A 23960-nucleotide genomic window follows, 5' to 3' on the forward strand; every position below is an offset into this window, starting at 1 on the left:
AGAGTTAGAGTTTTAGAGTTAACACTTTTAGAGTTGGTCTCAAGTGGCCATTAGAGGAACTGCAGTTTTTGGTACTTACTGCTTCGTTTTACAGCCTCAGCTTGATTAAATGTTAAATAAATAGCAGCAGTAGCTGAGAAAAAGCAACAAAAGAATCAAATGCAACGTAAACGAAAAGTAAAAATATTCATTTTTGCTCCTGCAGCCATCTGGTTTCACACGCACACATATGCACACACACATGCATACACACACATGCACGCACGCACACACATGCACGCACACACACGCATGGACGTGCAGAAAAATAAAACCATCATCGCTGTGTGCCCCCTCACACTGACAGACGTCCATTCATTAGCTCGACCTAATGAGCTCCTTTCATATGTCAGCATATGCTGTCTGAGTATGACATGGGTCCATTGTGTGCCCTTTCTCATCGGCTCATTCACTCACTACCACACTGCGTCTATTTTCAGTGGGGCATTAGCAGTGAATGAGCAGTGACGCAGATACAGACGCACGTATGAGAATGCGTGTATTCTTGTCCAAAAACGTACAGACAAGGACGTATCAATGCCCACGCACAGGCCAAGAGCTGGAGAGTGTGAATCGTTACGTGCAGCAACAAGCTACTTATCAGAAAGACGCACTTTTAACCATGAAAACTTAACACTAACTCTTGTGTTTCATGTCAGCTCCTCCCCGGCTCCTTCTCTTTAAGTTATCGGTTTGAAAGCACAGCGATGTGGTGCCTCTGAGGCTCCGCGTCTGCTTTCTTACTTTTTCTCAGTGCTGCGACACTCCGCAAGCTGATCTGAGCTGCTGAGATGATCTCGTGTCACTACAATGGGAGATTCACAGTATTGCAGCACAGATGGTTGTTTTTATTCGGTTCGCAAATACATCTGCTAACTAATCCGAGGTCCAACGACAACATTAGGAACACATCATATTTATCTAGAATATGAGCGCTCTCATCAGTGCGGTTTATACCAAGAGTTCGGGATTTTCCTCAGGTGTTTTCGCTCCAGTCTGGGAAGTCTTAACCGAGACTCCTGTGAGCTGTAATCGAAGCCAGCTGGACTTTACCTGCTTCCCCGCCCCTCTGCTTAGACGTGAACCTGTTCGTGATTCGATTGTTCAGATTCTCGCTTCTGATTTTTAATTTGGAAAAACAGCCAGAATAGACTGCACACTCAAGTAACCATGAATCATTATGACACCTAGTCTAAATAGTCGCTCCGGTGCTCAGAGCCACTTTAAGACATGTCATTGACAAAACACTGCTTCAGCACATTTTCCTAAAAAGCTGCACGAAACTGAAGCGACGTTGTAAGATAATGCATCAAGCGCAGGGCCCGGATTGGCCTGAAACAATGCTGCTGCTGTTACTGAGAAATCAAGCGCCTTGCCAGACTACTTTGAAACAATGCTTTGGTATCTGCTCTGCCTTATGTAGTAACGTCTGCCTTGTTTGTGTCTTAGGTGTAAGCGGCCTGTCTATGTCGTCAGCAGCGTCCATGACCAAACTGCAGCGGCAACACCGGCCCCTGGGGAGGACCCAGTCGGCCCCGCTGCCCCAGGGGACCGCGGCCCAGGCTCATGCGCAGGCCCTGGCACTGCAGCAGCTGGTGGTCCAACAGCAGCACCAGCAGTTCCTGGAGAAGCACAAGCAGCAGTTCCAGCAGCAGCAGCTCCACCTAAACAAGGTATTCAATTTGGGTTTGAATTCAACTTGTGATTTGTTTTAAAGGCAGCTTGTCTCCGGGCGCGTTTGAATGCAAAGTGGTGCCGTTTTGTTGAATCATGCATCCATGTTGCTTTATAACATGTCGTCTCAGGCAGGGGGTTCGAGTGGCCAGAAATCTGATATCACGTTCACATAAACTGATAATTAATGGAGGCTATGAGTCTCAGAGGGCCAGCTCTGGAGCTGTAGTGTAGTAGTTTGCGTAGGCAGCACCGGGCTACACAGCCAATAATGTGTTAGCTTTGGCTGTGTGTGAAGTTGTTGACTTTCCTCTGCCCTCTCTTTCTCTCTCTGTAGTATTTTTGTTTGTGAGTAGGTGGAGGCAGGTATGGGTTAACATGTATAGCTGTGTGTGTCTGTGTGTGTGTGAATGCTTGCATCCACGTCTCTGCGACTGTGGCCGAGACAGTTGCCACGGGCTGCGAGGTAACCATGCGCTGCCATGGCAACCGCGCCGGAAGCCTCTGCCTTATATGGGCATGGAGGAAGAGAGCAGCTGCCGCTTTACCTATTCAAGAAGGGTACGTGCTGGAGGAGTGGTGGGTGGATGAAACAAGGGATTTCCTCTCCTCCTCCTCCACCTCCCCCGCACTGCTCTGCTCCATCTCACTCCCTTCATATGTTTCAGAGATCTCAAGTGGCAGATTTTTACACAAACACCTTTCTCAACAGCCTCTGGCACGCTAAGGACGGCTTTCTGCTTGTTTTTGCCAGGACAAAAAGAAGAAAGAAAATCTCTATTTTAGCATGTTATTCTGTCAAATTAATACAAGAGGGGATAAAAGAGCTGGTTTTGTTCCTTTAAATATCTACTGTGAATGTAGATATAGATAAGATTTACTCTTTTTTTTTTACATCTGACAACTTGATCTAAACTCGAGTCCTTTTGGTTTCAAACTCTTATACTAGGAGATCTCTGACATGTAAAGGAAAAGGTCAGCAACAGTTTTTTATGTGTCCCAGAGTTGGATGAGAAGGTTGATTACTGTTATGCGTGCAGCTTACAGCCGGCCCAGCTCTGTCCTGATGTAGCAAAACCTGCCTACCAGCACCTCTAAACATCACTGCTACCTCATTTTTAAAATGTGTGCAAATAGCTTTGTTTTTGAAAAGCTATGATCCAGATTAGTCTTTGCCTTCCTTGCATTCTGTCACCACGTCTTTTGCACTGTTCCTCTAAAATTTGTCCTCATCTACTTACGTGCATTAGGCACAACATCATTTTTTGACATGAACATTCATGAAATGTGTCATTTTTGTTAGGTTTGTGCATTTTTTAAGCATTACGAAAGTGTCAGCTTCAGCTCAATTACATCCTCACTTGAAGACCGGTGCTACGGTTAGGGTAACCAGATCCTAGCAAACCAAAGAGATTATTAATGTAGGGCACAGCCTTCAGTATTATGGTAGTGAAAAAGTTTGATTTAATGTATCGCTACTTTTTAAAATGACACACAGCAGTACGGTGGCTCTGAGAGGTCATACACACTGTAACTTAAAATATCAGCAAATAGAAAAATTGCGCAAAAGGACACTAAACACAGTGGATTTTGAATAAAATACAACAGAAGTAGAAAAAAAGCAAAATCACAGAAAAGTGTTTTTGGGCAGACAGTTTGACGAGCTAATAGCAAACATGTATCTCTAGTATTATGTTAAAATGGTTATCATTTCAGGTGTTTTCTTTATTAATGGATACAATAGAATGAATATATGATCAAGTTAGGTTTCCTGTTAGCCAAATTTAGGTTGCTCTTGTTGGTTTGCTAGTGAAAACCTTTAATAGCATTAGCTAACTACTTGGCTAACGCTAATGCTGAATGCATTTCATTAAATGTAACATTTTACATTTTAATTCTGTAATACAATTACATGGAAAATGCCATGTAGTCAAATTAGCTAAAGCCAGCATTTCAGCCATAAATATGTTTGAGTGTAGGTTGCCTTTAGCATGTGTCATTCCCTTTATTTAAATGACACTTTTTCAAAGCATACAAAGAGAATAAAAAAGATGCTTATGAGGGCTTAAACTACACTACTGATGCATTATTAACTATATGAACTGAGGGTGAGCTAAAAGGCCGAGTGATACAGTTTGACTCTCCCACACATTGTAAGTGTTCATATAACTGTAATCCATTCTTATTTTAAATAGAATTACACTCAGTGGTTCCTGCTTTTGCACTTTAGGTGACACTTCATATTTTTTCTCAAGCAACCGTTATGAACATGGCAGTACTGTAAAACAAACACCACATTTAAGATATTCAAACTTCTCTTTTAGCACCACATATTGAAGTATAACCATATACCTAAAAGTCATTATTCGCTTAAAGTTCATAAAGCCATCCTGCTAACACCAATTCAGTTACTGCACTTTAAAATGCACAAAATGTAAAGAGAATACATAAAAAACTGAAACGAGTCAGGAGGAAACAGGAACAAAAATCGGATCTTTTCAGTTTTGTGCAACACTGCAACAAAAGCAGGTATGCCCACACACGCTGTGCACTTAAGCACCCTGGAAAGAGGCTGGCTGAAACTCAAGAACTGCACTGGTTTAGCATTACAATCTAGCACCACGCTGGAAACAGCACAAACAGTCAATTCTATAGCCTCAAAGTTCATCTTACCTTAGATGTTCTTCTTCACTTTGTACTTTTTTGTGTGAGCATGCAGATTCTAACACGGCCTTCCCCTGGAGTGCATAGGTGTACAACTTCTTACAACTGTATCCAAAGTTCCTCTCGACTTGAGTTTCACACTTTATGAGTTGTGCAGAGCGCCGTAGTGTAGCTGGTTTACATATTTGGTGGTTTAACAAGCGAAAGATCCCGAGTTCATCCCAGGAGGAGACAGAAATCCCTTTGGGGTTATGTCAGGAAATGCAATGGAAAACAAAAAAAATTAAAAACATGTAGCACCACCTGTTGTGGTGCAACCCGTTGTTAATAAGGAGCACACCGGCTCTGTTGGTCAGCCCAAAAAGGAAAAACTCTACAAAGGCACTTGTAACAGGAATTTCAGAAGAGAAAACATCCAACGGCAGCCATACTTGGTGTCTTTCTGCCTTGAAGAAAGGTTGCCCAGATTCTTCTAGCCACAGTTTCCTGCAAGTGTGGATCCGTTACATGGTATTCTTTATACAAGTCATCCATGTCCAACTTTCCCCTGATATATAGTACCTCAGCTGGATCAGAGAAATGGAAGAACCTAAATGTAAACATGCTTCTATTAGTTGCTGTCTGAGAAGCCATACCATTTTACAACAGACGTGCGCACAGTTTGTGTAGCTCGAACAAATAAAAGCAGCGTTTAATTTGGCTAAATAGCAGAATAATGCTAAAGATCAAACCACACACAAAAAGCAAGATGGCCTGGATCACGTATCAAAATTAGTTTAGTAAGAAACATAACTATAGTCAGAAGAAGGTTTTCTAGTGACGATATGGTTTTGGCTTGGGACGACCCCACACTCCTGTGCACATAGGTGGAAACCCTAAGACAGGAAGAGCAGGTATCTGTGAGAGAAGATGTCGTCATGTTTCTGAACTTCAGATAAAATATCTGTGTTAGCAAAAGCTTCAAAACTATCATGGTCCCAAGGTCTTGACACAGAGTTGGGGTTTTTTGTGGGGATTATCGCTCACAGTGTTTTGAGTTTGTCTCCTTGTTGGGTTTGTTGTGTTTGCACTCTTGGGTTTTCTCCTTCACTGTGTTCCTTAAAGGGAAGCCTCATTACCTTGTGTATTTATTGCCTTTTGTGGTGTCGTCCACCGTCTTCCTTCTTTTCTTTCTTCAGTAATCCGACATACAGGAGTGTTTGCATACATATACACAGAATAGTTTGAACTAGCGAGACCGTACCTACCTCTTGACAGTACCACGGTACTGCTTCTGGACGGGTGTTGAAACAGTGATGAAGTAGAGCCCAGAGGAGTAAACATTGTTTATCTGTCAAAATTTAGTAAGTAAAATAATAATATTTGATGGATGATTTCTTCTCTGATTGGCTCCAGTCAAACTTTTAGCTAATAAATCTGATTGTGATTGTGAGCTGCTAACCTCCGGATTACCTTTCATCTCACCGCACTGAACGTCTCAACAACTTTAAAGTTAAGGGAAATATTTTCATCCTAAGTTTGTTTATTAAAAAATGGCAATTTTATAAAAGTTACACATGCCATTTTCCCCCGTTTTCCTGTTATACCTGGGAGAGACCACTAGTCTCTGTAATGTAGGGGAGAAAGTGTCAGGTAAAATACGGACTACCGTATTCTACTAATTATGTAACTGATATGATAAAGAAATATATCTGTTTCGATAATATATGGTTTCAACATCGAACAGTTCTGGTGTCATTTGGCTCTTGAATGGGCACCAAGCTGTACATGAGTATACTGTATGCTCATTGGATAATCCAGCCCAGATAACAACATAGGCCAGTCAAGAACAAGTGTATGATTGCCTAACTCCAAAATAAAAGATGTTAAAAACAACACAAAGGAGCAGCTGGAGCTGGATGTGGGTTGCAAAGTGGCTTGCAGTTGCAGCAGAGACTATAGACAAGCTAAAGCAACTTGAATACTGGGCCCTGTATATGAACACAGGTATTACCTGAGTGTAGATTTTGTGGTCTAACATTATGCTCATTTAATAATTAGTCACATATAAATGTAATCAGTTAATTACTGCTATAGACAAACAGCCAGTTTACCAGTGTAAATTTATTTATTTATTTATTAACCTTTATTTAACCAGGAAGTGTCAGATTAGTGTCAGATTAGCACCAAGTTTAATAAAAACAGAACGTTTCCTGTCTTTTATCTTTATGTCTGCTTTAACTTGGCTGCTAATGAAATGAAGGGCATCAGTTTGAAGCAGATAGGCAGGAGGATTCTGGGAAAGTGGAGCGGGGGGGGGGGGGGGGGGTCAGAGGTCAGAGCAGGACGTGAAAAATGGGGGTAAAGAAACGTCTGTTTGGATGCAAAGAAGACGAGAACAGTAACACGGAGGAGGAAGAGGAGGAGGAGGAAGAGGTTGAAAGGGAGTTGGTGAATGCTCTGACGTCAAGGCTGTCCCCTGGCACTGAGCCAAGGGGACCCAGAGGCTCGCAGCTCTGGGAGCGCACAGACACACACATACACACACATACACAACTACACACACACACACACACACACACGCACACACGCACATACGCACGCACACACAGACACACACACACACACGCACACAGACACACACACACAGACACAGACGCACACACGCACACACACACAGACACACACACACGCACACACACACACGCACACACACACACACACGCAGACACACACACACACAACTACACACACCTGTAAATGTAGCTCACTCTTGAGACTTCCAGCAAACACTTCTTTCTCTCAGCCTTCATATCGTAAACTCTGTGGAGGCGAGTACTCTCGGGCCCTTTTAGCGGTTCGTGTCAGTAAAAGTGAATGAAGAGACAACTGAGTCACCGCTCGGTTAACGGGGGGCCCAGAATGAGTCGACTGTAAAGAGACGCGACGGGGAGCGGGGAATGTCTCTGTTCTGCGAGACACATTTTGCCCCGGAGTACAGTCGGGAGAGCGGCTACTCACATTCAATTAGAAAGGATAGGTTTGAAATGAGCAAGACACCAATCTGGCTGAGTAATCCAAATTAAGCTTGTTAAAAGAAGAATGCTCGAGAGGAAAGAGCGCTCTGCCAGGAATTTGTTTCAGAGGAGAGCGTGCCCGTTTGCCTTGAATGCAGCCTCACACGTTGGATTTTTCGCATCCCGCTGTTCGATTGTGAAATAAATTTCACGTCGCGGCATCATCGCCCTCACTCCCCTTTCTGTGTCTCCCTCTCTCTCTCTGCCTGCGCCGTGTCCCGCAGATGATGGCCAAGCCCAGCGAGTCGCCCGTGGGCCGTCAGCACCAGAGCCACCCCGAGGAGACAGAGGAGGAGCTGAGGGAGCACCAGGACGGAGGAGGCCTGCCGCACGGGGTCACCATCAAGCAGGAGCCCCCCGACCCCCAGGAGCTGCAGGAGGAGGTGCTGCAGCAGCAGCACAGGGAGAGGCAGGCTGAGCAGGAGCTCCTCTTCAGACAGGTAAAAGATGAGGAGTTAACTTTTAGAGCACCTGATTGGCTTAGATAGGTTGTAGGTGTTCCTGGGGAAGTCCTGGAGTGTGGCGGGGGGTGGTTTGAAAGAAATGGCACAGCGTTCATGAGATTAAGAAGCAAAAGGGACGATCAAAGCCAGATTATTTGTTTTGGCTGCCACCTTTTGGCCACAAGTTGCGCTTGCAGTAAAAAAAAGCATCAAAGAGTTTTATTATCTAAACATTTTCCAGAATTCCCATCCTTTATTTTTCACTTTTGTGCGTGCGAGCAGCAGGCCCTGCTGTTGGAGCAGCAGCGGATTCACCAACTGAGAAACTACCAGGCCTCCATGGAAGCTGCCGGCCTCTCTATCTCCTTCCCGGGACACCGCCCCCTGTCCAGGGCCCAGTCATCTCCGGCCTCCGCTTCCTCCTTCCCGATCAGCGTCCCCACGCCCGATCCTCCAGTCAAGCCTCGCTTTACCACAGGTCAGCATCGCCCTCCTCTCCTCCCACTGAAGCATCACGTACTGTGTGCGTGCTCGTTTGCTTACACGTTAACTCAAATCTACAATCACCGTAAAGCAACCAGTAGGATTCATCGGCAGTTTAGCCGCCTCCCTGTGAGTTTAATTTCCATCTTAATGCACTCGGGACTGGAAAGAAAAAGAAATCACCCAGAAATCAGGTGAATTGGCCAGAAAACGTTGGGCTAGTTCCAGCCTCCATCTGGTAGCAGAAATAGACGAGCTGGATCAGTGAATCTTGCCAAAATCTTTGTCTCTCCCACTCTGTTGTTTCACTCGTTGAGGAGAAACCTCTTTTTTTTTTTTTTTTTAAATCTCCTCCCAGCCGCTTCAGCGTGTCTTTTAGGAAGCGCACTTTTGTGACAGTTCTTGCATGCGAGCACCACAGCTGAAGATATTTTTAGTTTGGCCTACTTTGCTCCGATTCAGTTCCAAACTACAGAAAAATGTGCGGGAAAAGCACAGCTCAACAGCGAATATCAAACAAGGATCTGATGCCTCAGCTTTTCAAAATAAAAGAGTAAGGCGTTCATCTAGACCGCTATTGTGTAGATTAACAAAAATGAAGGTGGTATTTCACAATCAGTGTGTACGAGCATTTGAACGAGTGTAGTGAATGTTTCCATGTGTTTCCAAGGCCTCGTGTATGACTCCCTGATGCAGAAGCATCAGTGCATGTGCGGCAACACCAACAGCCACCCGGAGCATGCGGGACGCATTCAGAGCATCTGGTCCCGACTGCAAGAGACTGGACTCAGAGCTCAGTGTGAGGTAGGCTTGCAAAAAATGTAGATATCCAGCATCCACCAGCCGTCGCACAAAGTAGTGAACCGCTTATGTGAGCTGAATCCATCTGTGTGTCTGTCTGTGTGTAGTGCATCCGTGGGAGGAAGGCCACTCTGGAAGAGCTGCAGACAGTTCACTCTGAAGCCCACGTCCTGCTGTATGGAACCAACCCACTCCGACAGAAACTTGATTGTAAGCCTTTATACACACACACACACACACACACACACACACACACACACACACACACACACACACACACACACACACACTCTCACACACACACTCTCACACACACACACACACACTCAGCTGCTGATAATGTCAAATTGAATCTTTGTTTCCTGCGACAGGTTCAATCACTCCTATGTTTGTTCGGCTCCCGTGTGGAGGGGTGGGGGTAAGTAATGCTTGTTTGCTTTGTTTAAAAGGGGCTAAAACAGCTCACACTTCCTGCACTATTCAACATCGGTTTCCAAGCCAGTTTATCAACATGAGACTCGGTTTTCTGGTCTTAGGTGGACAGCGACACCATTTGGAATGAGGTCCACTCCTCCAGCGCGGCTCGCCTCGCCGTCGGCTCGGTGGTAGAGCTTGTTTTTAAAGTTGCTACTGGAGAGCTAAAGGTAACCTTGATTACACCTGTCTGGTGCTTCTTGCTCTGTTTCCCACTGCGATGCAGCAAAGTTAATGTGTTTTATGTGCTGCAGTTCTGCCACAGTCTTTGAAACTTCAGAGTGAAGCCCAAAGTTGCCACTTAAAATTTAAGATACCCCCTTTCATTCGTTCTGCATCACCCAGCCAGAGCAGGCTGAGCTTGGTATTTCCAATGTCCTTTTCTTCAGCTTTTTCCAGTTCCACTTGGGAGATACCACAATGCTCAAAGGCCAAATGAGATATATATAACCCCCCCAGTGACTTCAGGATCTGCCCCGGGGTCTCCTCCCAGCTGGGGGTACCCAGAAAGCTTCTGAAGGGAGGCACCTGGAGACATTTTAATGAGACACCTGCAACACCTCAGTGGGCTCTTGATGAGAAGGAGCAGGGTCTCTACTCAGAGCTTCTTCTTCTTCTTCTGGATGTCTTGGCAACCACATGCTGCTACTGAAACATGTGGTTGAAGTAGCAACATGTGTCTGTTGCTGTCGCTAGGTGAAGTCCAAAACATCTTTGTGATTGCTTTGGTCACTAAAAGATTGTGCCAATCTCTTGAAGTTTGTCAGCTTGTCTCCAATCATTCACAAACTGGTGAGTCAGCAGTAGTGAAACTTTAATCAGTGCAGTTCACACTGAAAATCATTTGCCTTCAAAGTAAACGCGTCTCTGCTACCACCAACATGCTTCAATAGGTACAACTCCCCATGCACAGTTGGCCAGTGGTTGCAGACAACTCGGTGTCTACCTGAGAGCATCACTCACAAGTTTAAGCAAGAAGTTTCTAGAAAAAATAGAGCACGCAGCTTAATTCGTATTGGCTGCTTCACCTTTATCAATAACTGCAGAGTAGTTTACCTGCAGTCCCCATGTTTCACAGCTCACTGAGCTCAGCTCAGTTTTGTTTATATACCACCAAATCACAGCAACGGCCACCTTGAGGCGCTTTATATTATAAGGACTCTACAATAATTGCAGAAATGTCCTATGAACAAGTACTTGGCAACAGTGGGAAGGAAAAACTCCCTTTTTAAAAGGAAGAAGCCTCTGGCAGAGATTCTGTGGAAGAGAACCAGGATTAATAATAACTCCTGATTAAGCGCTCAGTGCATCGTGGGAAGCCCCAAACACAAACGGCCATCATTGCTTGTTTTAACCCAAAACTTGTTGCAGCCTTATTGCAGTTATTAAACCCTCCGTTCGCTTTGTATTGCTGTGATTTAATGTTTGTCACACTCTCAGCGTTTCATTTGATTCGTGTGTAATAGTTTCCCACTTAAAGGCTAAGTTATGATGTTTTTTAATGGTGGTTAGGATCACAGAGGAAACAGTGATCAGTGCTAACAGACTCCTGTCGCTCCTGCCTCTTCTTTTTCCAGAATGGTTTCGCTGTGGTCCGCCCTCCTGGACACCATGCGGAGGAAAGCACTCCCATGTAAGGCCAAAGCCGTCACCACACTGACTTGGAGACACTTAATCTGCACGTATACAAAAACCAGAGCTGGAACGGGCTCGTCTGGAATAGAAATTACATAAACCATTGAGTTTATTTGCACATAAAATCCTGAGAGCCTTTATTCTGCCAGCTTTCTCGGGCCCTGCTTTATTTATTTTCCATATTCTCCTCAAAAAGTCTTTAAATTGTCCCATTACAAAAATGAAAATGGAGCTCTGGCAAAGATATTCATAACAAACAGGAGCTCTTGCCCTCCGTCTGCTGCTGTTTCAGGGGTTTCTGCTACTTCAACTCTGTGGCCATCGCAGCCAAACTGCTGCAGCAGAGACTGAATGTCAACAAGATCCTCATTGTGGACTGGGTGAGTCACATGATCCTCTGTCATGTGACGCTAATCAGAAGATGCAGATTTTTCTTTTCTTAAGACCAGTTAGATTTATTTTCTTCTTCTACTCTCAGGATGTTCATCATGGCAACGGCACCCAGCAAGCCTTCTACGATGACCCCAACGTCCTTTACATCTCTGTTCATCGCTACGACGACGGCAACTTCTTCCCTGGAAGCGGAGCACCTGATGAGGTGAGTGTGTGACCTGATCAGAATTTTCCCACGTTTTACTTTTTAGTGGCCACTTCATTAGGCACACCTGTGCAGCTGCTTGTTAATGATATGTAACCAGCCAATCACATGGCAGCAGCTCGTGCATTCAGGCATGTGGACATGGTCAAAACAACCTGCTGAAGTTCAAAGTCAGATCAGAATGGGTGATTTAAGTGACTTTGAACGTGGCTGGACTCCTGATCTGCTGGGATTTTGCAGCCACGTGATTGGCTGATTAGATAGTTGCCTCAATAAACAGTTGACCTGGTGGCCAGGATACGCATATTAAATATGGCCAGCTTCACATAACAAGATAAAATTGTGTATAATTTAGCCCTGTCAGCTTCACGCTGTGTTTTATGGCTCAGTGTGATGAAGAAAAGTTGCCTTAAAGGGAGACGAGCTAAAACGAGTTGTTCCACACAGCGATTGAACTGAGGAGTATAAAATAAATAAAGATCATTTTAAACATGAACTCGAGTCCAAGAATAAAAACCGTGGAGCTGCAAAGGATAATGATAATTGGTCCACTTCAGCTTTTTGACAGTTTTTAGTTTGGTTGCCAGTTTTTTCAGTCCACACTTCTTGAAGCTGGTCGCACTCCAAGTTTATGTTATCTGTCGGCTCCGGGTGTATCTTGTTCGTTTCCAGTTGAACTCTCTCCAAGGATCACTTTATTAATGCTCTGTTCTAATCGTAGTTTTTTTTTAAAGACATCTTGATCAAAAGGCAAGAAATAATCTGAAGTAGGGAGAAGCATCCTGTAATTACCCAAAAGAAGCTAAAAAGCTTAAAAAAAGGACATTTTCCTTTTTATTTGTGTCGTACACTCACTTGAAGTTTGTGCTCCTCTCCACAGGTGGGCAGTGGCCCTGGAGTCGGGTTCAACGTCAACGTTGCCTTCACCGGAGGTCTCGACCCGCCCATGGGAGATGCAGAATACCTGGCTGCCTTCAGGTACCAGATAAACCTTCAGCACATGTGAGGGGTCGGTTTAACTTTTGACGACAAACCTCGGAGTTAAGCGCCCTGCCTTTAAAGCCCTGCTCCCAAATAAAGTTTTCCCTTAAAGGGAGGGCGTATATAATGGCTTCCATTTGTTTGTTGGCCTTCAGACTTCACAACAATATGCGGGGCCTTGAGTGTTTGACTTTGATCGTCATTGTTAGCAAGTTCAAAATTGACCTTAAAAACTGTTCAAGAAACCATCTCGATTAATATTCATCATATGAAAGAGCGTGGAGAGAGCTCTGTGACAAACTTCTTACTGTTTCAGGCTCTGCTCTAAGCATGTGGGTAAAGATAAGAAAATACACAATGAAAGGTGAAATGGTCAGACGTCAGCGTGTTGTAATAAAAGCATCACAAAGTTTTCTTCCAGCTCTCTGAGAGCTCCTGTTCCTTTGTCATGATACCAAATGTTTCTTCAGGTGGATGTTTCTGTTTGGACGGCCATAACTGATCACATGATACTTTCTTAATAGATGAAACTGGATGAAACAGATATATTCAGCTTTTTATCTCATGAAACAAATAAAAGTAACTGTGTGACGCTCATTAATAATCAGCTTTAATAATTTGCCGAACTTTAATGAAGCAACTGTTTGTCATGAAATCAATAATGATTGAAGCTTGCTTCTCCTTTGTGCGTCGCCTTTGTGCAGATGATGTTGAGATGTTGGCTGATGCACTGTTTAATCTTTGAACCCCGCCCTTCCACTCGCAGGTCAGTGGTGATGCCGATAGCCAGCGAGTTTGCTCCAGACATCGTGTTGGTCTCTTCTGGCTTCGACGCCGTCGAGGGACACCCTCCCCCGCTGGGCGGCTACACTCTGACATCCAAATGTGAGTGGGAGATTATCGGTAGTGTTTCTTATCTCGCGCTCCAGCCGCTCCACACGCGCGCGCGCTGCTGACCGAGCTTTGAAGCCGAGTCTAACAGAGCGCTAAAATGTTAACGAACTTCAGCAGCTGTGGAAGGCATTCAGATACATTTAAGTGCATTCACCTCCTTCCTGTAAACTCTCTTCAGGTTTCGGTTATCTGACAAGGCAGCTGATGACCCTCGCCGGAGGCCGTGTGGTCCTGGCTCTAGAGGGAGGTCACGACCTCACCGCCATCTGTGATGCCTCCGAGGCCTGCGTGGCCGCCCTGCTCGGCCAGGAGGTAAGGAGGTCACTCTGAAAGCACGCAAGGCTGGAATCCTAATAAAAGGACGTCTCAAAGGGTCGACGTTAGAAACAAAGACCGGTCGAAGCAGGACTCGGACCACGCTCCTTTGTTCCTGCTCATCTTACACATGATAACTGACTGGAAGTGGACATGAGAAGAAATGGAGAAGTTAGTGATTAAGTAAACACATCTCGGCTCTGTATGTTCTCAAAACGTATGCAAGTTTTAGCCAATAAGAAGAAGTTTGGCTTAAACGGGTGGAGCTAAAATAGCCAGTTTTAATAGTGTGAGTCGACTCCATTTTACTCTCCAGCCGTGAAGACTAAAGTCGTCACAAAGCCGGGCATGCAGCGTGGACACACAACAATTCAGGTTAATTTTATTTATATAGCATCAAATCCCAACAGCAGATTGCCTCAAGGCACGTTTTGCTGTAAGGTAAAGAGCCTATAGTAATATGAGTAAGCGCTTTGGTGACAGTGGGGATGAAAAACATCCTTTTAACAGGAAGAAACCTCGAAAATAACCAGGCTCAAGGAGGGATGAGTGCGATGACTCAAGAAGAAAGTCACCTGGAACAGCGTTTCCCAACCACTGTACTGCGAGAAATGATCAGGTGTGCCGTGGAAGATTATCTGCTTCCACCTGATCAGTAATGACCGGTGTGAGTAACGGGCAGAACAATTACAGTCTCTTCCACTAGAGGGCAGTACAACTACCTGCTCTAATTAAATAGGTTGCCGAGTGCCAGTGAAACAGAAGACGAAGAAGAAATGACACAATAGTCATGCTGTGAGTGAGGCAGCGCAGTACGTAATAGCAATCGATAAATATTTGAAACGACAAAGTAGTCGTAGTGCCCGAGGGGGGAGTCGTAGAGCAGTGTTCAAAAGAAAGCAAAAAAGCTAACAGAGCCTGGTGCCCAGAGAAAAATGATCAATATGCTTTTTGTGAAATTTGTTTGGTGGTGTGCTGTGGGATTTTTCTCATGTGGAATATGTGGAATATGTGGAACGGCTCCGAAAGGTCGGGAAACACTGACAGAACTTTCAAATGTCACCACAGGGTCAACAAGGATTCTGAGGCCGGGCAGCAATATTTTACTGGTTCATTTCTTTCTGGTTGTTTTCTTAAATAGTTATTGTTATTTATTAGATTTTTTTTAGATATATTTATTGTATTTATATTATTTATTTATAAAATAGTCTTTATATTATTATTGTATTTATTTGTTGATCCACACTTAAACTCCGGGGCAGTCGATAGACGTCGCTGTCCTGGAGCGGCTGAGATTCATTAAAAAAGGCTGGCAGGTCATCCTGTTGAAGCTGTTGCACGCTCATGTTTGTGTTTTCTCTGTGTTTTTGTCCCATGCAGCTGGACCCACTGCCCAAGGCTGTCCTCGAGCAGAGGCCAAACCCCAACGCTGTTCGCTCTCTGGAGAAAGTCTTGGAGACTCACAGTGAGTTGACCGTTGCAGGAGCACCGACTCATAACACCGATACCCACAGGGACAGAGTTTATTAGAAACCTAATCTGTATCTGTAGCTTCATAAACAATCCAAAGGGTTTAGCCTTCATGGAAGTAGCACGTGAAAGGCAAGCTGAGTAACACTCAACATGTCATTTCTCTGTGACAAAATAAAGTCTGCAACATTTTTATTAGAGAATATCTATTTTTACTTTTTAAGATTCTCTCTGGTTCATTTTCGTGTGAGCTTCATATATTTAAGGTCAGCCCTCTTAATGCTTTACTTTTATTCACTTCCTCTGCGTTTGTTGTTTTTTCTCCCTCCTGTCTTTTATCTGCTCCGTCTTCTCAGGTAAGTACTGGCGCTCGGTGCAGCGCTACTCGCCGCGGCTGGGGCTTTCTTTGCTGGAAGCCAAACGGGGAGACTCGGAGGAGGCTGAGGCCGTCAGCGCCATGGCCTCTCTCTCTGTGGCCAACTCTAATGCCATGGAGCAAAGGTAAGGATCCAAAACCACAAGTAAACACAGTGTTAAGAGCAATAGTCTTGACTTAAGAGTAGTTATACACTTTATATAACCTTTAAACCCGGCAACAGTAAAGTCACTACTTTCTGTCGTTGACATCAAGTCTGCAGTCGGAGTAACGTGTTGTTAAATATATTTAATCCTGATGGAAACCTCCAATAAAACCTCCGAATAACTCAAAGATTCATTCGTTTACTGAACAACTTCTGCATATACTGATCAACTGCACATATATTTTGTAAATATACTCCCTGGACTATATTTACAACTTTAAAGCCTTTAAAGAGATAACATAGATGAAATCATAGTGACTTTGTTTGTCTTTAGATAGGGTCAAAGGTCATTTATAAAGCAACCTAAACAAAGAGCCAACAAGAACATTTTCTACTTCTTGTACCGTAGTGGATCCACCTCACCCTGTCCCCCACATCCTCCTCCGTCACACCAACCAACATGTGCTCCTTTACTACATCCATGAATCTTCTCTGTTCTGAACATCTAAGCATCAACTCAGCTTCCTGTGTTTTTGTCAGGGGCATCATCTCCAAACCACAGCAGCCCTCACTAGCATCTTGTAAATCTGCCCTTTCACTCTTGCTAAGGTCTTAAATTAATGTCATTTAATATTTAAATAACTGACTTCAGGATGCTAAAATGGCTGAAATCATCTGCACAAAAGAAGAAAAAAAGTATATAAGGTGAAAGCAGAGAGGAACTTTTTCCTGATGCTACCCTTTGTTTGAATGGCTTGAAGGAGAGATTTAGATGCATGGGTGTAGATCTACCTGCTAACAAGTGCTGAGTAACGTCCTGTTAGTGCAATTACAAGAAGCAATGTGTGCTATTTGTCGGAAAATAGCATTAAATGTGATCCAAAAGGCACAAACACAGTCCAGAGGTCCAGTTTACGAAGTTAAATTAGCTGACGTACCATGCAGCGAACAGCCGCCACATCGACCACTTCAGGTCAGAGACGCGATCAATCATGCAAACTTTAAAGGCCTTTACACACCAGATGTGTAAAGTTTATGACCTATTTTTAATGTAGCCGTACACACCAAACACACACTCAGCTCAAAACGCACTCGTACTGAATATACAATGAATATACAATCATATAGTAAAACAATACTATTTTAATAATAGTAGTAGGAATACTAATACTATTTAATATCAATCAATATTCACTATCAGACGCACAGTTGGACATTGTTTTGGGTCAACTGGCTCTGAGTTCAAACTGCTTCACTGACATCATGAAACATACGTGAAAGCGATCGTGATACAACTTTAACTGTAAAACATCAGGACCTGCTCATCGTTGCTTGATGTTGAGTCAAGTCTTTTTCACAGTGCAATCTATGAGGACGAATGTCAGTGTGTGTACATACGTTACACAACAAATTTGCATCCAAACATTTGGAATTTCGTGGGTTTTTTGAGGGAGTTGGGGGGACAGTTTGCAATGTGCTTGGTGTGTCATGGCCTTTAGTCTTAAAAACCTTTAAATGCCTCTATATCAGTAAAAAAGACCCTGTGTGTAGGTGTCAGGAAATAGCAAATAAGCTATCGAGACCAAAACTGTTTTTGTTGCCAGCTGCCAACATGTTTTTTCTGCTTTAGAGTTGTAGAGTTATTTTAACATGAGAGTTGATGGGGATTGACTCACTTTTGGAGCAAACCCCAAGTGGCCGCTAGAAGAATTGCAGTTTTATCTTTCCACACTGGATTCCCATTCTTTCAGTCCTCGATGGTGCTGGTAAAGTTGAGGAGGCATTTTGTTAATGACAGCTTGAGGTCTAGTATTAATATTTCTGTGTTATATCTCCTCAGCAGGTCTGAGGAGGAGCCCATGGAAGAGGAGGAGCCGCTGTAGTGGACGAAAACGTGAGGGTGTCACCGCGTTACCATTGACCTCTCCGGAGAACGCCTCTTTGAGCAGCAAAGAGTCTCGACTGATCCCTTCATTTAGTCCCCAATAACCCCACTCACCACGTCAGTCACCTTGATTGGCGGCCCCTCGGCCAAAAAAACGAGGGAGAGGGGGTGGGCTCAGCCTCAAGAGTAGGGAGCCAATCAGAAGACAGAGGAGGACTGAACTGGAAAAAACTTGTTTAAACATACCGGCAAGCGCTCGCTCAGAGACGTTTTATCTGTCAGTCTTCGCACCCCCATGTTAGCCCTCGGCGGCTGATCAAGTGATCACGGCAGCGGGCGAGCGTATTTGGAGCGGAGCGATCGGGAGAGGGCAGGGGCGAGATCAGATCTCGTCACCGAAAGGTGCGATGACACTTCTGTGCAGAAAATACGGTGCTTTACGCGGCTGCCCTCTGACCACATCCAGTACGGACACGGGGACAGCAGACGTCCCCAGCTGTCAAGAGGCAAGCGCGGGGATTTGTTTTCTTTTTTTCTTGACTATTTTCCCTCCCTAAAGAAATGGGGGGGGGGGGGCATCATGGCAACCGAGAAGATAATTTTACTAAATGTGTTCACTGTGGACTTTGGTTGGGCCGAAGTTTGAGTAGGCTTTTACAAAGATTTTAACGGTGAGACTCCGTCGCCTCGCCGGACCAGCCTGTTGTCGAAGGTTGACGAGTTAGAGGAGTGCCTTGGTGAGGGTCCGCTGGATTTCACGATTGTTCAGGAAAAGATTGCCTTAAGATTTTTCTCGCCGAGGAATCGGCCCGAGGGTGCGGGAGACGGAGGAGAGTTTCAAGTCCTTTCTTGTGGGGGGGGGGGTGATGAAAAATATAGCAAACAATCTTTCAGCATGTTTACTTGGAACGTGACGAAGACAGCATTTATGTCTCTCACGGCCTCTCTTGAAGAGTTACTTTACTTTTTTTTTTTTGGATGGATCTATTTTTCTGTAAAAAAGGAAGAAAAGAAAGAAGGAAATGAAAGCGCTTTGTAAAGGTAGTTGCCAGCTTCAGTAGAGGAAAAAAATTAAAGGTGCAAACATGGAGACCTTCAAAGAAGGAATTAGAAAAGGTTTAGCCTTTAATGTAGCTTCCCTTTAATCGAAGTCGTCGCTTTGTAAAACGCATGCATTTGAGCAGAGAGGCCAGACATGTTTTTTTTCTTTGTTTCTTTTTACCTGCAAGATATTTTGAATGTTATCCAAAAGAGAAAGCCAAGCAAGAGAAAGCCAAAGCATGAGTTTGGATTTACAGCAGCACTTAACTCCACTTAGATGGCAAGCCGACAAACATTTCACGTATTGGCCCTTTAAGACAAGGCGCCCAATACCCAGTTCAATGTTTACTGATTTACTCCTTCACAGATCAGGTGTGTGCCGAGCCCATGCTTTGCCGGTTGGCAACTACCTTGGTTACTATTGTGAGCTAAACATCAGCCATGTATATTGAATTGAATATATTTTGAGAGGCAGTAATCGAGTATTGTCTTTGTTTGTATTTTACATGTATGATTTTCGCATCAACTTGTCAATTCTGCAACGTCAGAAGTGTGTTTGGTAAGCGTGTCCACTCCTTTTTTCTTTTTTTTTTACTTTTTACTGTATAAAATTATTTTTCTAACTTTTTCATCCATAGATTTTGTTCTGTGTTTTTATCCGTTTTCTGAATAGTTATAGGGCTGCCATTCACGTCCTTAGTACTGTTGTTCTTTCTTTCTTGTATTTATCAGAACTAAGGAGCAACTCTTTCTTTCTTTCTTTCTTTCTACGGCTCCCTGAAGCCTTTCTGCATTTTCATCAATGATGTATTTATAACATGTACTGTTTATAGGAGATTTGTATATGGAAAAATTTATAAATGTACTCTAAACTAATGACAGCTATGATATTGTGAGCAAAAAAAAGAAAAGCAGTATGGTGTAAGATGTTACTCCATGAACTTTGAAAAAGCAGCATATTTAACTCGTCATCGACTGCACTGTTTTCCAGTGGTCGCTACGCGGCACCGCGGTTGACTTTTTAAACACCTACAGAGTCAAGACATTTGATCACTTTGTTGCCTAACATTTCCTCTGGTGCATGTGCGACATGCGCTTACCTTTCAACTGTGATAACACCCAAAAAACAAACAAAACGACGTTTAGAGGCCACCTTATGTAGCTAGCTGAGTTTTCTGTGGTGGGAAAAGAAAAGAAGGGGACACCTATGTCAACGAAAGGATTTCTTTCTTTTTGTTTTTCAAGCAGCTCGGGATGGAAAACATCAGCCAATCATTTCAAAGTCCTTCTCTAAGCATGTGTGGCACTATCATGACGTCGGTGTTTCCTTCTTCCTTTTCCTGCTTTGAACTGACCTGACACGAAGAGTAGATCGAATACATTCGAATGAGCCCCCATCTGTCAACTGCTTTGTTAAACACCTGATTAAAGACGACTGTCATGTTTATTTTTAAAGGGACTTTTCATCCCCCAAATCAAATGAGCGTGTTTTTCCTCTGGCCTGTAGTGATTTATCCAGTCGGATTGCTCCGGTGCGAGTTGCCCATTGTTGATGATATCAGCTGTAGACATTCCTGTGGCTTTTGAATATAATGGGACTAAAAAGAAGTTTCCTTGTGCTGCTCAAAAAGAGGAAAAAAGATGACCCACTTATACAAAAATATCCACAAATCTTGCTGTGAGGAGCTACATGTAGAAGCTATTTTCTTTCCACCAAAATACATCCACCATCTAACTGTGATTAGGCTTAGATGCCATATTGCAGATGGTAATGCGGATGTATTTTTGCCCTCGCTATTTTTGTCAGTGGAGACTCGGGAGATCTGAGTTTCTGTTCTGACCCATTTCTGTATAAAATGGCAACTTTTTGAGGTTTTGGATGTTACAGTTTAGGAAATGATTAAAACTAATAAACAGGGGCTTACGTTCCACGGGTGTTAACACTTTACTGTTGCAAATATGACAGGATTGACAGGAGTTCACAATCAAAAATCAACAACTTCTTTTTAGCTGATTTCATGTTCAGTGGCTGTCCTGACACTAAACGAACCCAATATGAGCTTTAATACTATCTGCATACTTCTTTTGGCTAGCGGATCTAGTCAGTAGAAATAAATTATACATAAATTATCCATGAAGACGTTTGATTTTTGGAGGACACGTTGCTGAGTTTTTAAAATATCTTTTATGTCTTTGAGCATCACAAGGTGAGTCCCATTTTTTTTGAACCCCAATTGATTTATCAAAACTTCAACCATAATTATTTGCCATACTATTGGTAATGGCATTTATAACAGCCAATAAATGAGAATTTTAAAAAATAAAGAAGAGAAACACCCTTCACCAAGTTATGAGTGTTGACATTACATAGTGTGTCCACCAGAGGCCACTATGCAGCGCCACAAAGACAACCAGCTGGTTTGAGCATAGTTGGGCAGAGCATAAATAAGTAAGTACACCCCCCCAAAAAAATTAGGGTAAATTTTTTTGTTTGTCCAAAAGAAAAACGTATATTGGTATATCACAATATCGGATTTTCAGATCACCAAATGTTGGTATCAGTCTTAAAAATCCTTTATCAGTCAGGCTATGGCCAGAAAAGGCTGAGTTTTCTAATCCCAGCACAGTCGGGCAGAGCTTAGACAAGTAAATAAATAAGTACACTTAACAAATTTTAGGGAAATTTCTTTTGGTTTTTTAAAAGGAAAAAAATATCAGCCGATATCTCAAAATATATACATTTAAAAAAAAAATATATTGGTATCTGTCTTAAAAATCCCTTATCAGGCCAACTCTAGCCAGAGAAGGCCCAGCTGTCTACAACCAAAACTGGTCCACTTACAGCAGAATAATAGACGTGGATGAGCAGTAGGACAGGCCAGAGGAAAGAAATGTCTAAATTTGAGTTGATATAATTTTCTAAACTTGTAAGATTTGCGGTTAAGTTGATATTTTTCATCTCTAACCAAACATTCCACTTGTTACTTGCTTAAGTTGTAGATTTTTTTACTACTCTTTCTTTTTTTGCTGTCTGCTCGCGCCAAACTTTAACTCTTTGCATGGTTTGTGAGTCAGCATGCCTGCTTGTCTGTGTAACAAAAAGTGTATTTGCACAATAGAAGAAGAACACTGGAGGACTTATATATTTAAAAAAAACATAAAACAAAAAAAAAACCTCCCTTGGCAGCTCCCAAGAGCTCCAGGAGGGATGTTTTTTTTTTTCTTCCTCTCTGGTGGGCAAACAATTCAAAGGACTTTGTCCAAATGACTCCACTGAGAAACATTTAATATCATTCTTATTGGATAAGTGATTTCAAGCACTTACGACTTGTATGAACTGTGTTTGAGAGAAACGTGCTCTGCCAAACCTCTGCTACATTCAGACCTTAAAGACGCTCCCAAAGAATGTTCCTCTTTCAAAGATTTCTAAACGGGCACTGGAGAAATCAGTTGAGAAAAAGGTTTGGGGGGAAAAAGGGCATCGTCGTTTGATTGTCACACCCACCTCGGCCAGTTCTATACATATATATAACCACTGTGGCTCAAGAGCAATTCTTGGTTTACATGTAAATGGATTAAAAAAGTTATTTTTTGTTTGTTGTTTGTCTCTATTGATGAAAAATGTTATCTTTCTTTGGGACCTACGCTTTGGACATTTCATCTCTGACATCATCTATAAAATATATTTCTGAAAAATACGAGCGGCTCCAGTCGTGTTATTGGTTTGTCATCATTGACAGCATTGGGGTAACTTGTTGCTACCTCGTGAGGTTTTGACCTCAGTGACCAGGATTCTGGACCTAATCAATACAATCATTGGTGTCTGGTCACGTTCTAGCTGATGATGTTCTTTGATCACACAACTGAAACGATTACTCAGAGTCTGTGATAGTGCAAATCAATCCAAAATAATCAGTAGTATTGGTTTCAGGGTATCTGCAGAGCAGACAGTGGAGTCATGCTCTTTCTTGAGCTGAAAAATTAGCTGGCCACCACGTGACGGCAAGAAAGAGCACCACGAGAGGCATAAAGTCTCAGATGACTTCTCTCTGAGTAGTAAATCGAATTACAAAACCCAGTGTCACAAGTGTGCAGGCTGCATTTGGGCAAAGGCCAAGCAGTCACTATCAGCTGTGGTCAAACATTTAGTCTAGAACATGATTTAAACGTCAAAGTTTGAAAGATCAAAAACGCTGATAAATAAGAAATCTGGCATTCATCTGATTGCATTTCTGTATATAGCTTAGAAGCAAAATGACGTACGGGGTCACAGGAATAAAAGCTCGTCAGTCGTCTCAAATCATCACGCGGTTTCTGCTCCATCTCTGGTTTGCCTAAAACTTTAATACTGCAAAGTTCAGATCGATCTAATCACTGCTGATAGATCGATTTTGACATATTTACTTTTATGTACAATATTTTTTTTATTTGCACTTGTTGACCTTTAATAGCTTTTACTATTGTTTAAAAACTTTACGTGAAATATTGGATTCCTCCAGGGCAGTGTAAGTCCAACAACAGTAGGTAGAGTAGCTCTCAAAACTGAATATGAATATGCAAACATTTAACAATATTATTTATTAAAATGGTTACCATTTCCAGAATTCTGTTCTATTTGGATTCAACTATATACTGATATTTTTGTTTTTCTGGTAAGGGTTGTCATATTTGCTCAATCCAGCATGAAAGTTGAGTGAAAATATAACTTTATTCACTTTTGTGATAAAATATTTTCTTAAAAATATTCTATATGCTTCATTTTGCATGCTTGTGAATTGCAACGATATACCATTCAAAATTATCACTAGTTTTTTTTATTTTAATTTTTATTGGTATGTTTTAATAGGTGTGACTTTACAGGACAGCTTGAATGTTTAAAAATATTTCATACTCAGCTATTTTTCAACGTATCTGTCCCACGTTACACATCCCACAAACACCAGTGAGAATTCCAGGCTTTTATCTTTAATAGTGTCTGACGCCAGT

General features: G+C 42.8%; 1 protein-coding gene across 3 annotated transcripts in view; it reads left to right on the top strand.

Moving 5' to 3' along the window:
- LOC308394661 (histone deacetylase 4-like) overlaps positions 1–22672 on the top strand; it is an 87320-nt gene extending 64648 nt beyond the window's left edge. For 2 of the 3 annotated variants that reach the window (XM_080879068.1, XM_080879066.1), the window contains 16 exons: positions 1489–1712; positions 7658–7873; positions 8159–8354; positions 9030–9163; positions 9268–9370; positions 9532–9578; positions 9697–9804; positions 11212–11267; positions 11562–11649; positions 11748–11867; positions 12748–12845; positions 13615–13733; positions 13921–14054; positions 15438–15522; positions 15884–16028; positions 17889–22672. In XM_080879068.1, the coding sequence (XP_080735194.1) occupies positions 1489–1712; positions 7658–7873; positions 8159–8354; positions 9030–9163; positions 9268–9370; positions 9532–9578; positions 9697–9804; positions 11212–11267; positions 11562–11649; positions 11748–11867; positions 12748–12845; positions 13615–13733; positions 13921–14054; positions 15438–15522; positions 15884–16028; positions 17889–17931 (1916 nt within the window). In that variant the 3' untranslated portion in view covers positions 17932–22672. The remainder of the gene's footprint in view (positions 1–1488; positions 1713–7657; positions 7874–8158; positions 8355–9029; positions 9164–9267; positions 9371–9531; positions 9579–9696; positions 9805–11211; positions 11268–11561; positions 11650–11747; positions 11868–12747; positions 12846–13614; positions 13734–13920; positions 14055–15437; positions 15523–15883; positions 16029–17888) is intronic. The other variant, XM_080879067.1, reaches the window with a different exon arrangement.
- Positions 22673–23960: the final 1288 nt, after the last annotated feature.

The sequence above is a fragment of the Rhamphochromis sp. 'chilingali' genome, assembly GCF_963969265.1.
Source record: "Rhamphochromis sp. 'chilingali' genome assembly, chromosome: 3".
NCBI lineage: Eukaryota > Metazoa > Chordata > Actinopteri > Cichliformes > Cichlidae > Rhamphochromis > Rhamphochromis sp. 'chilingali'.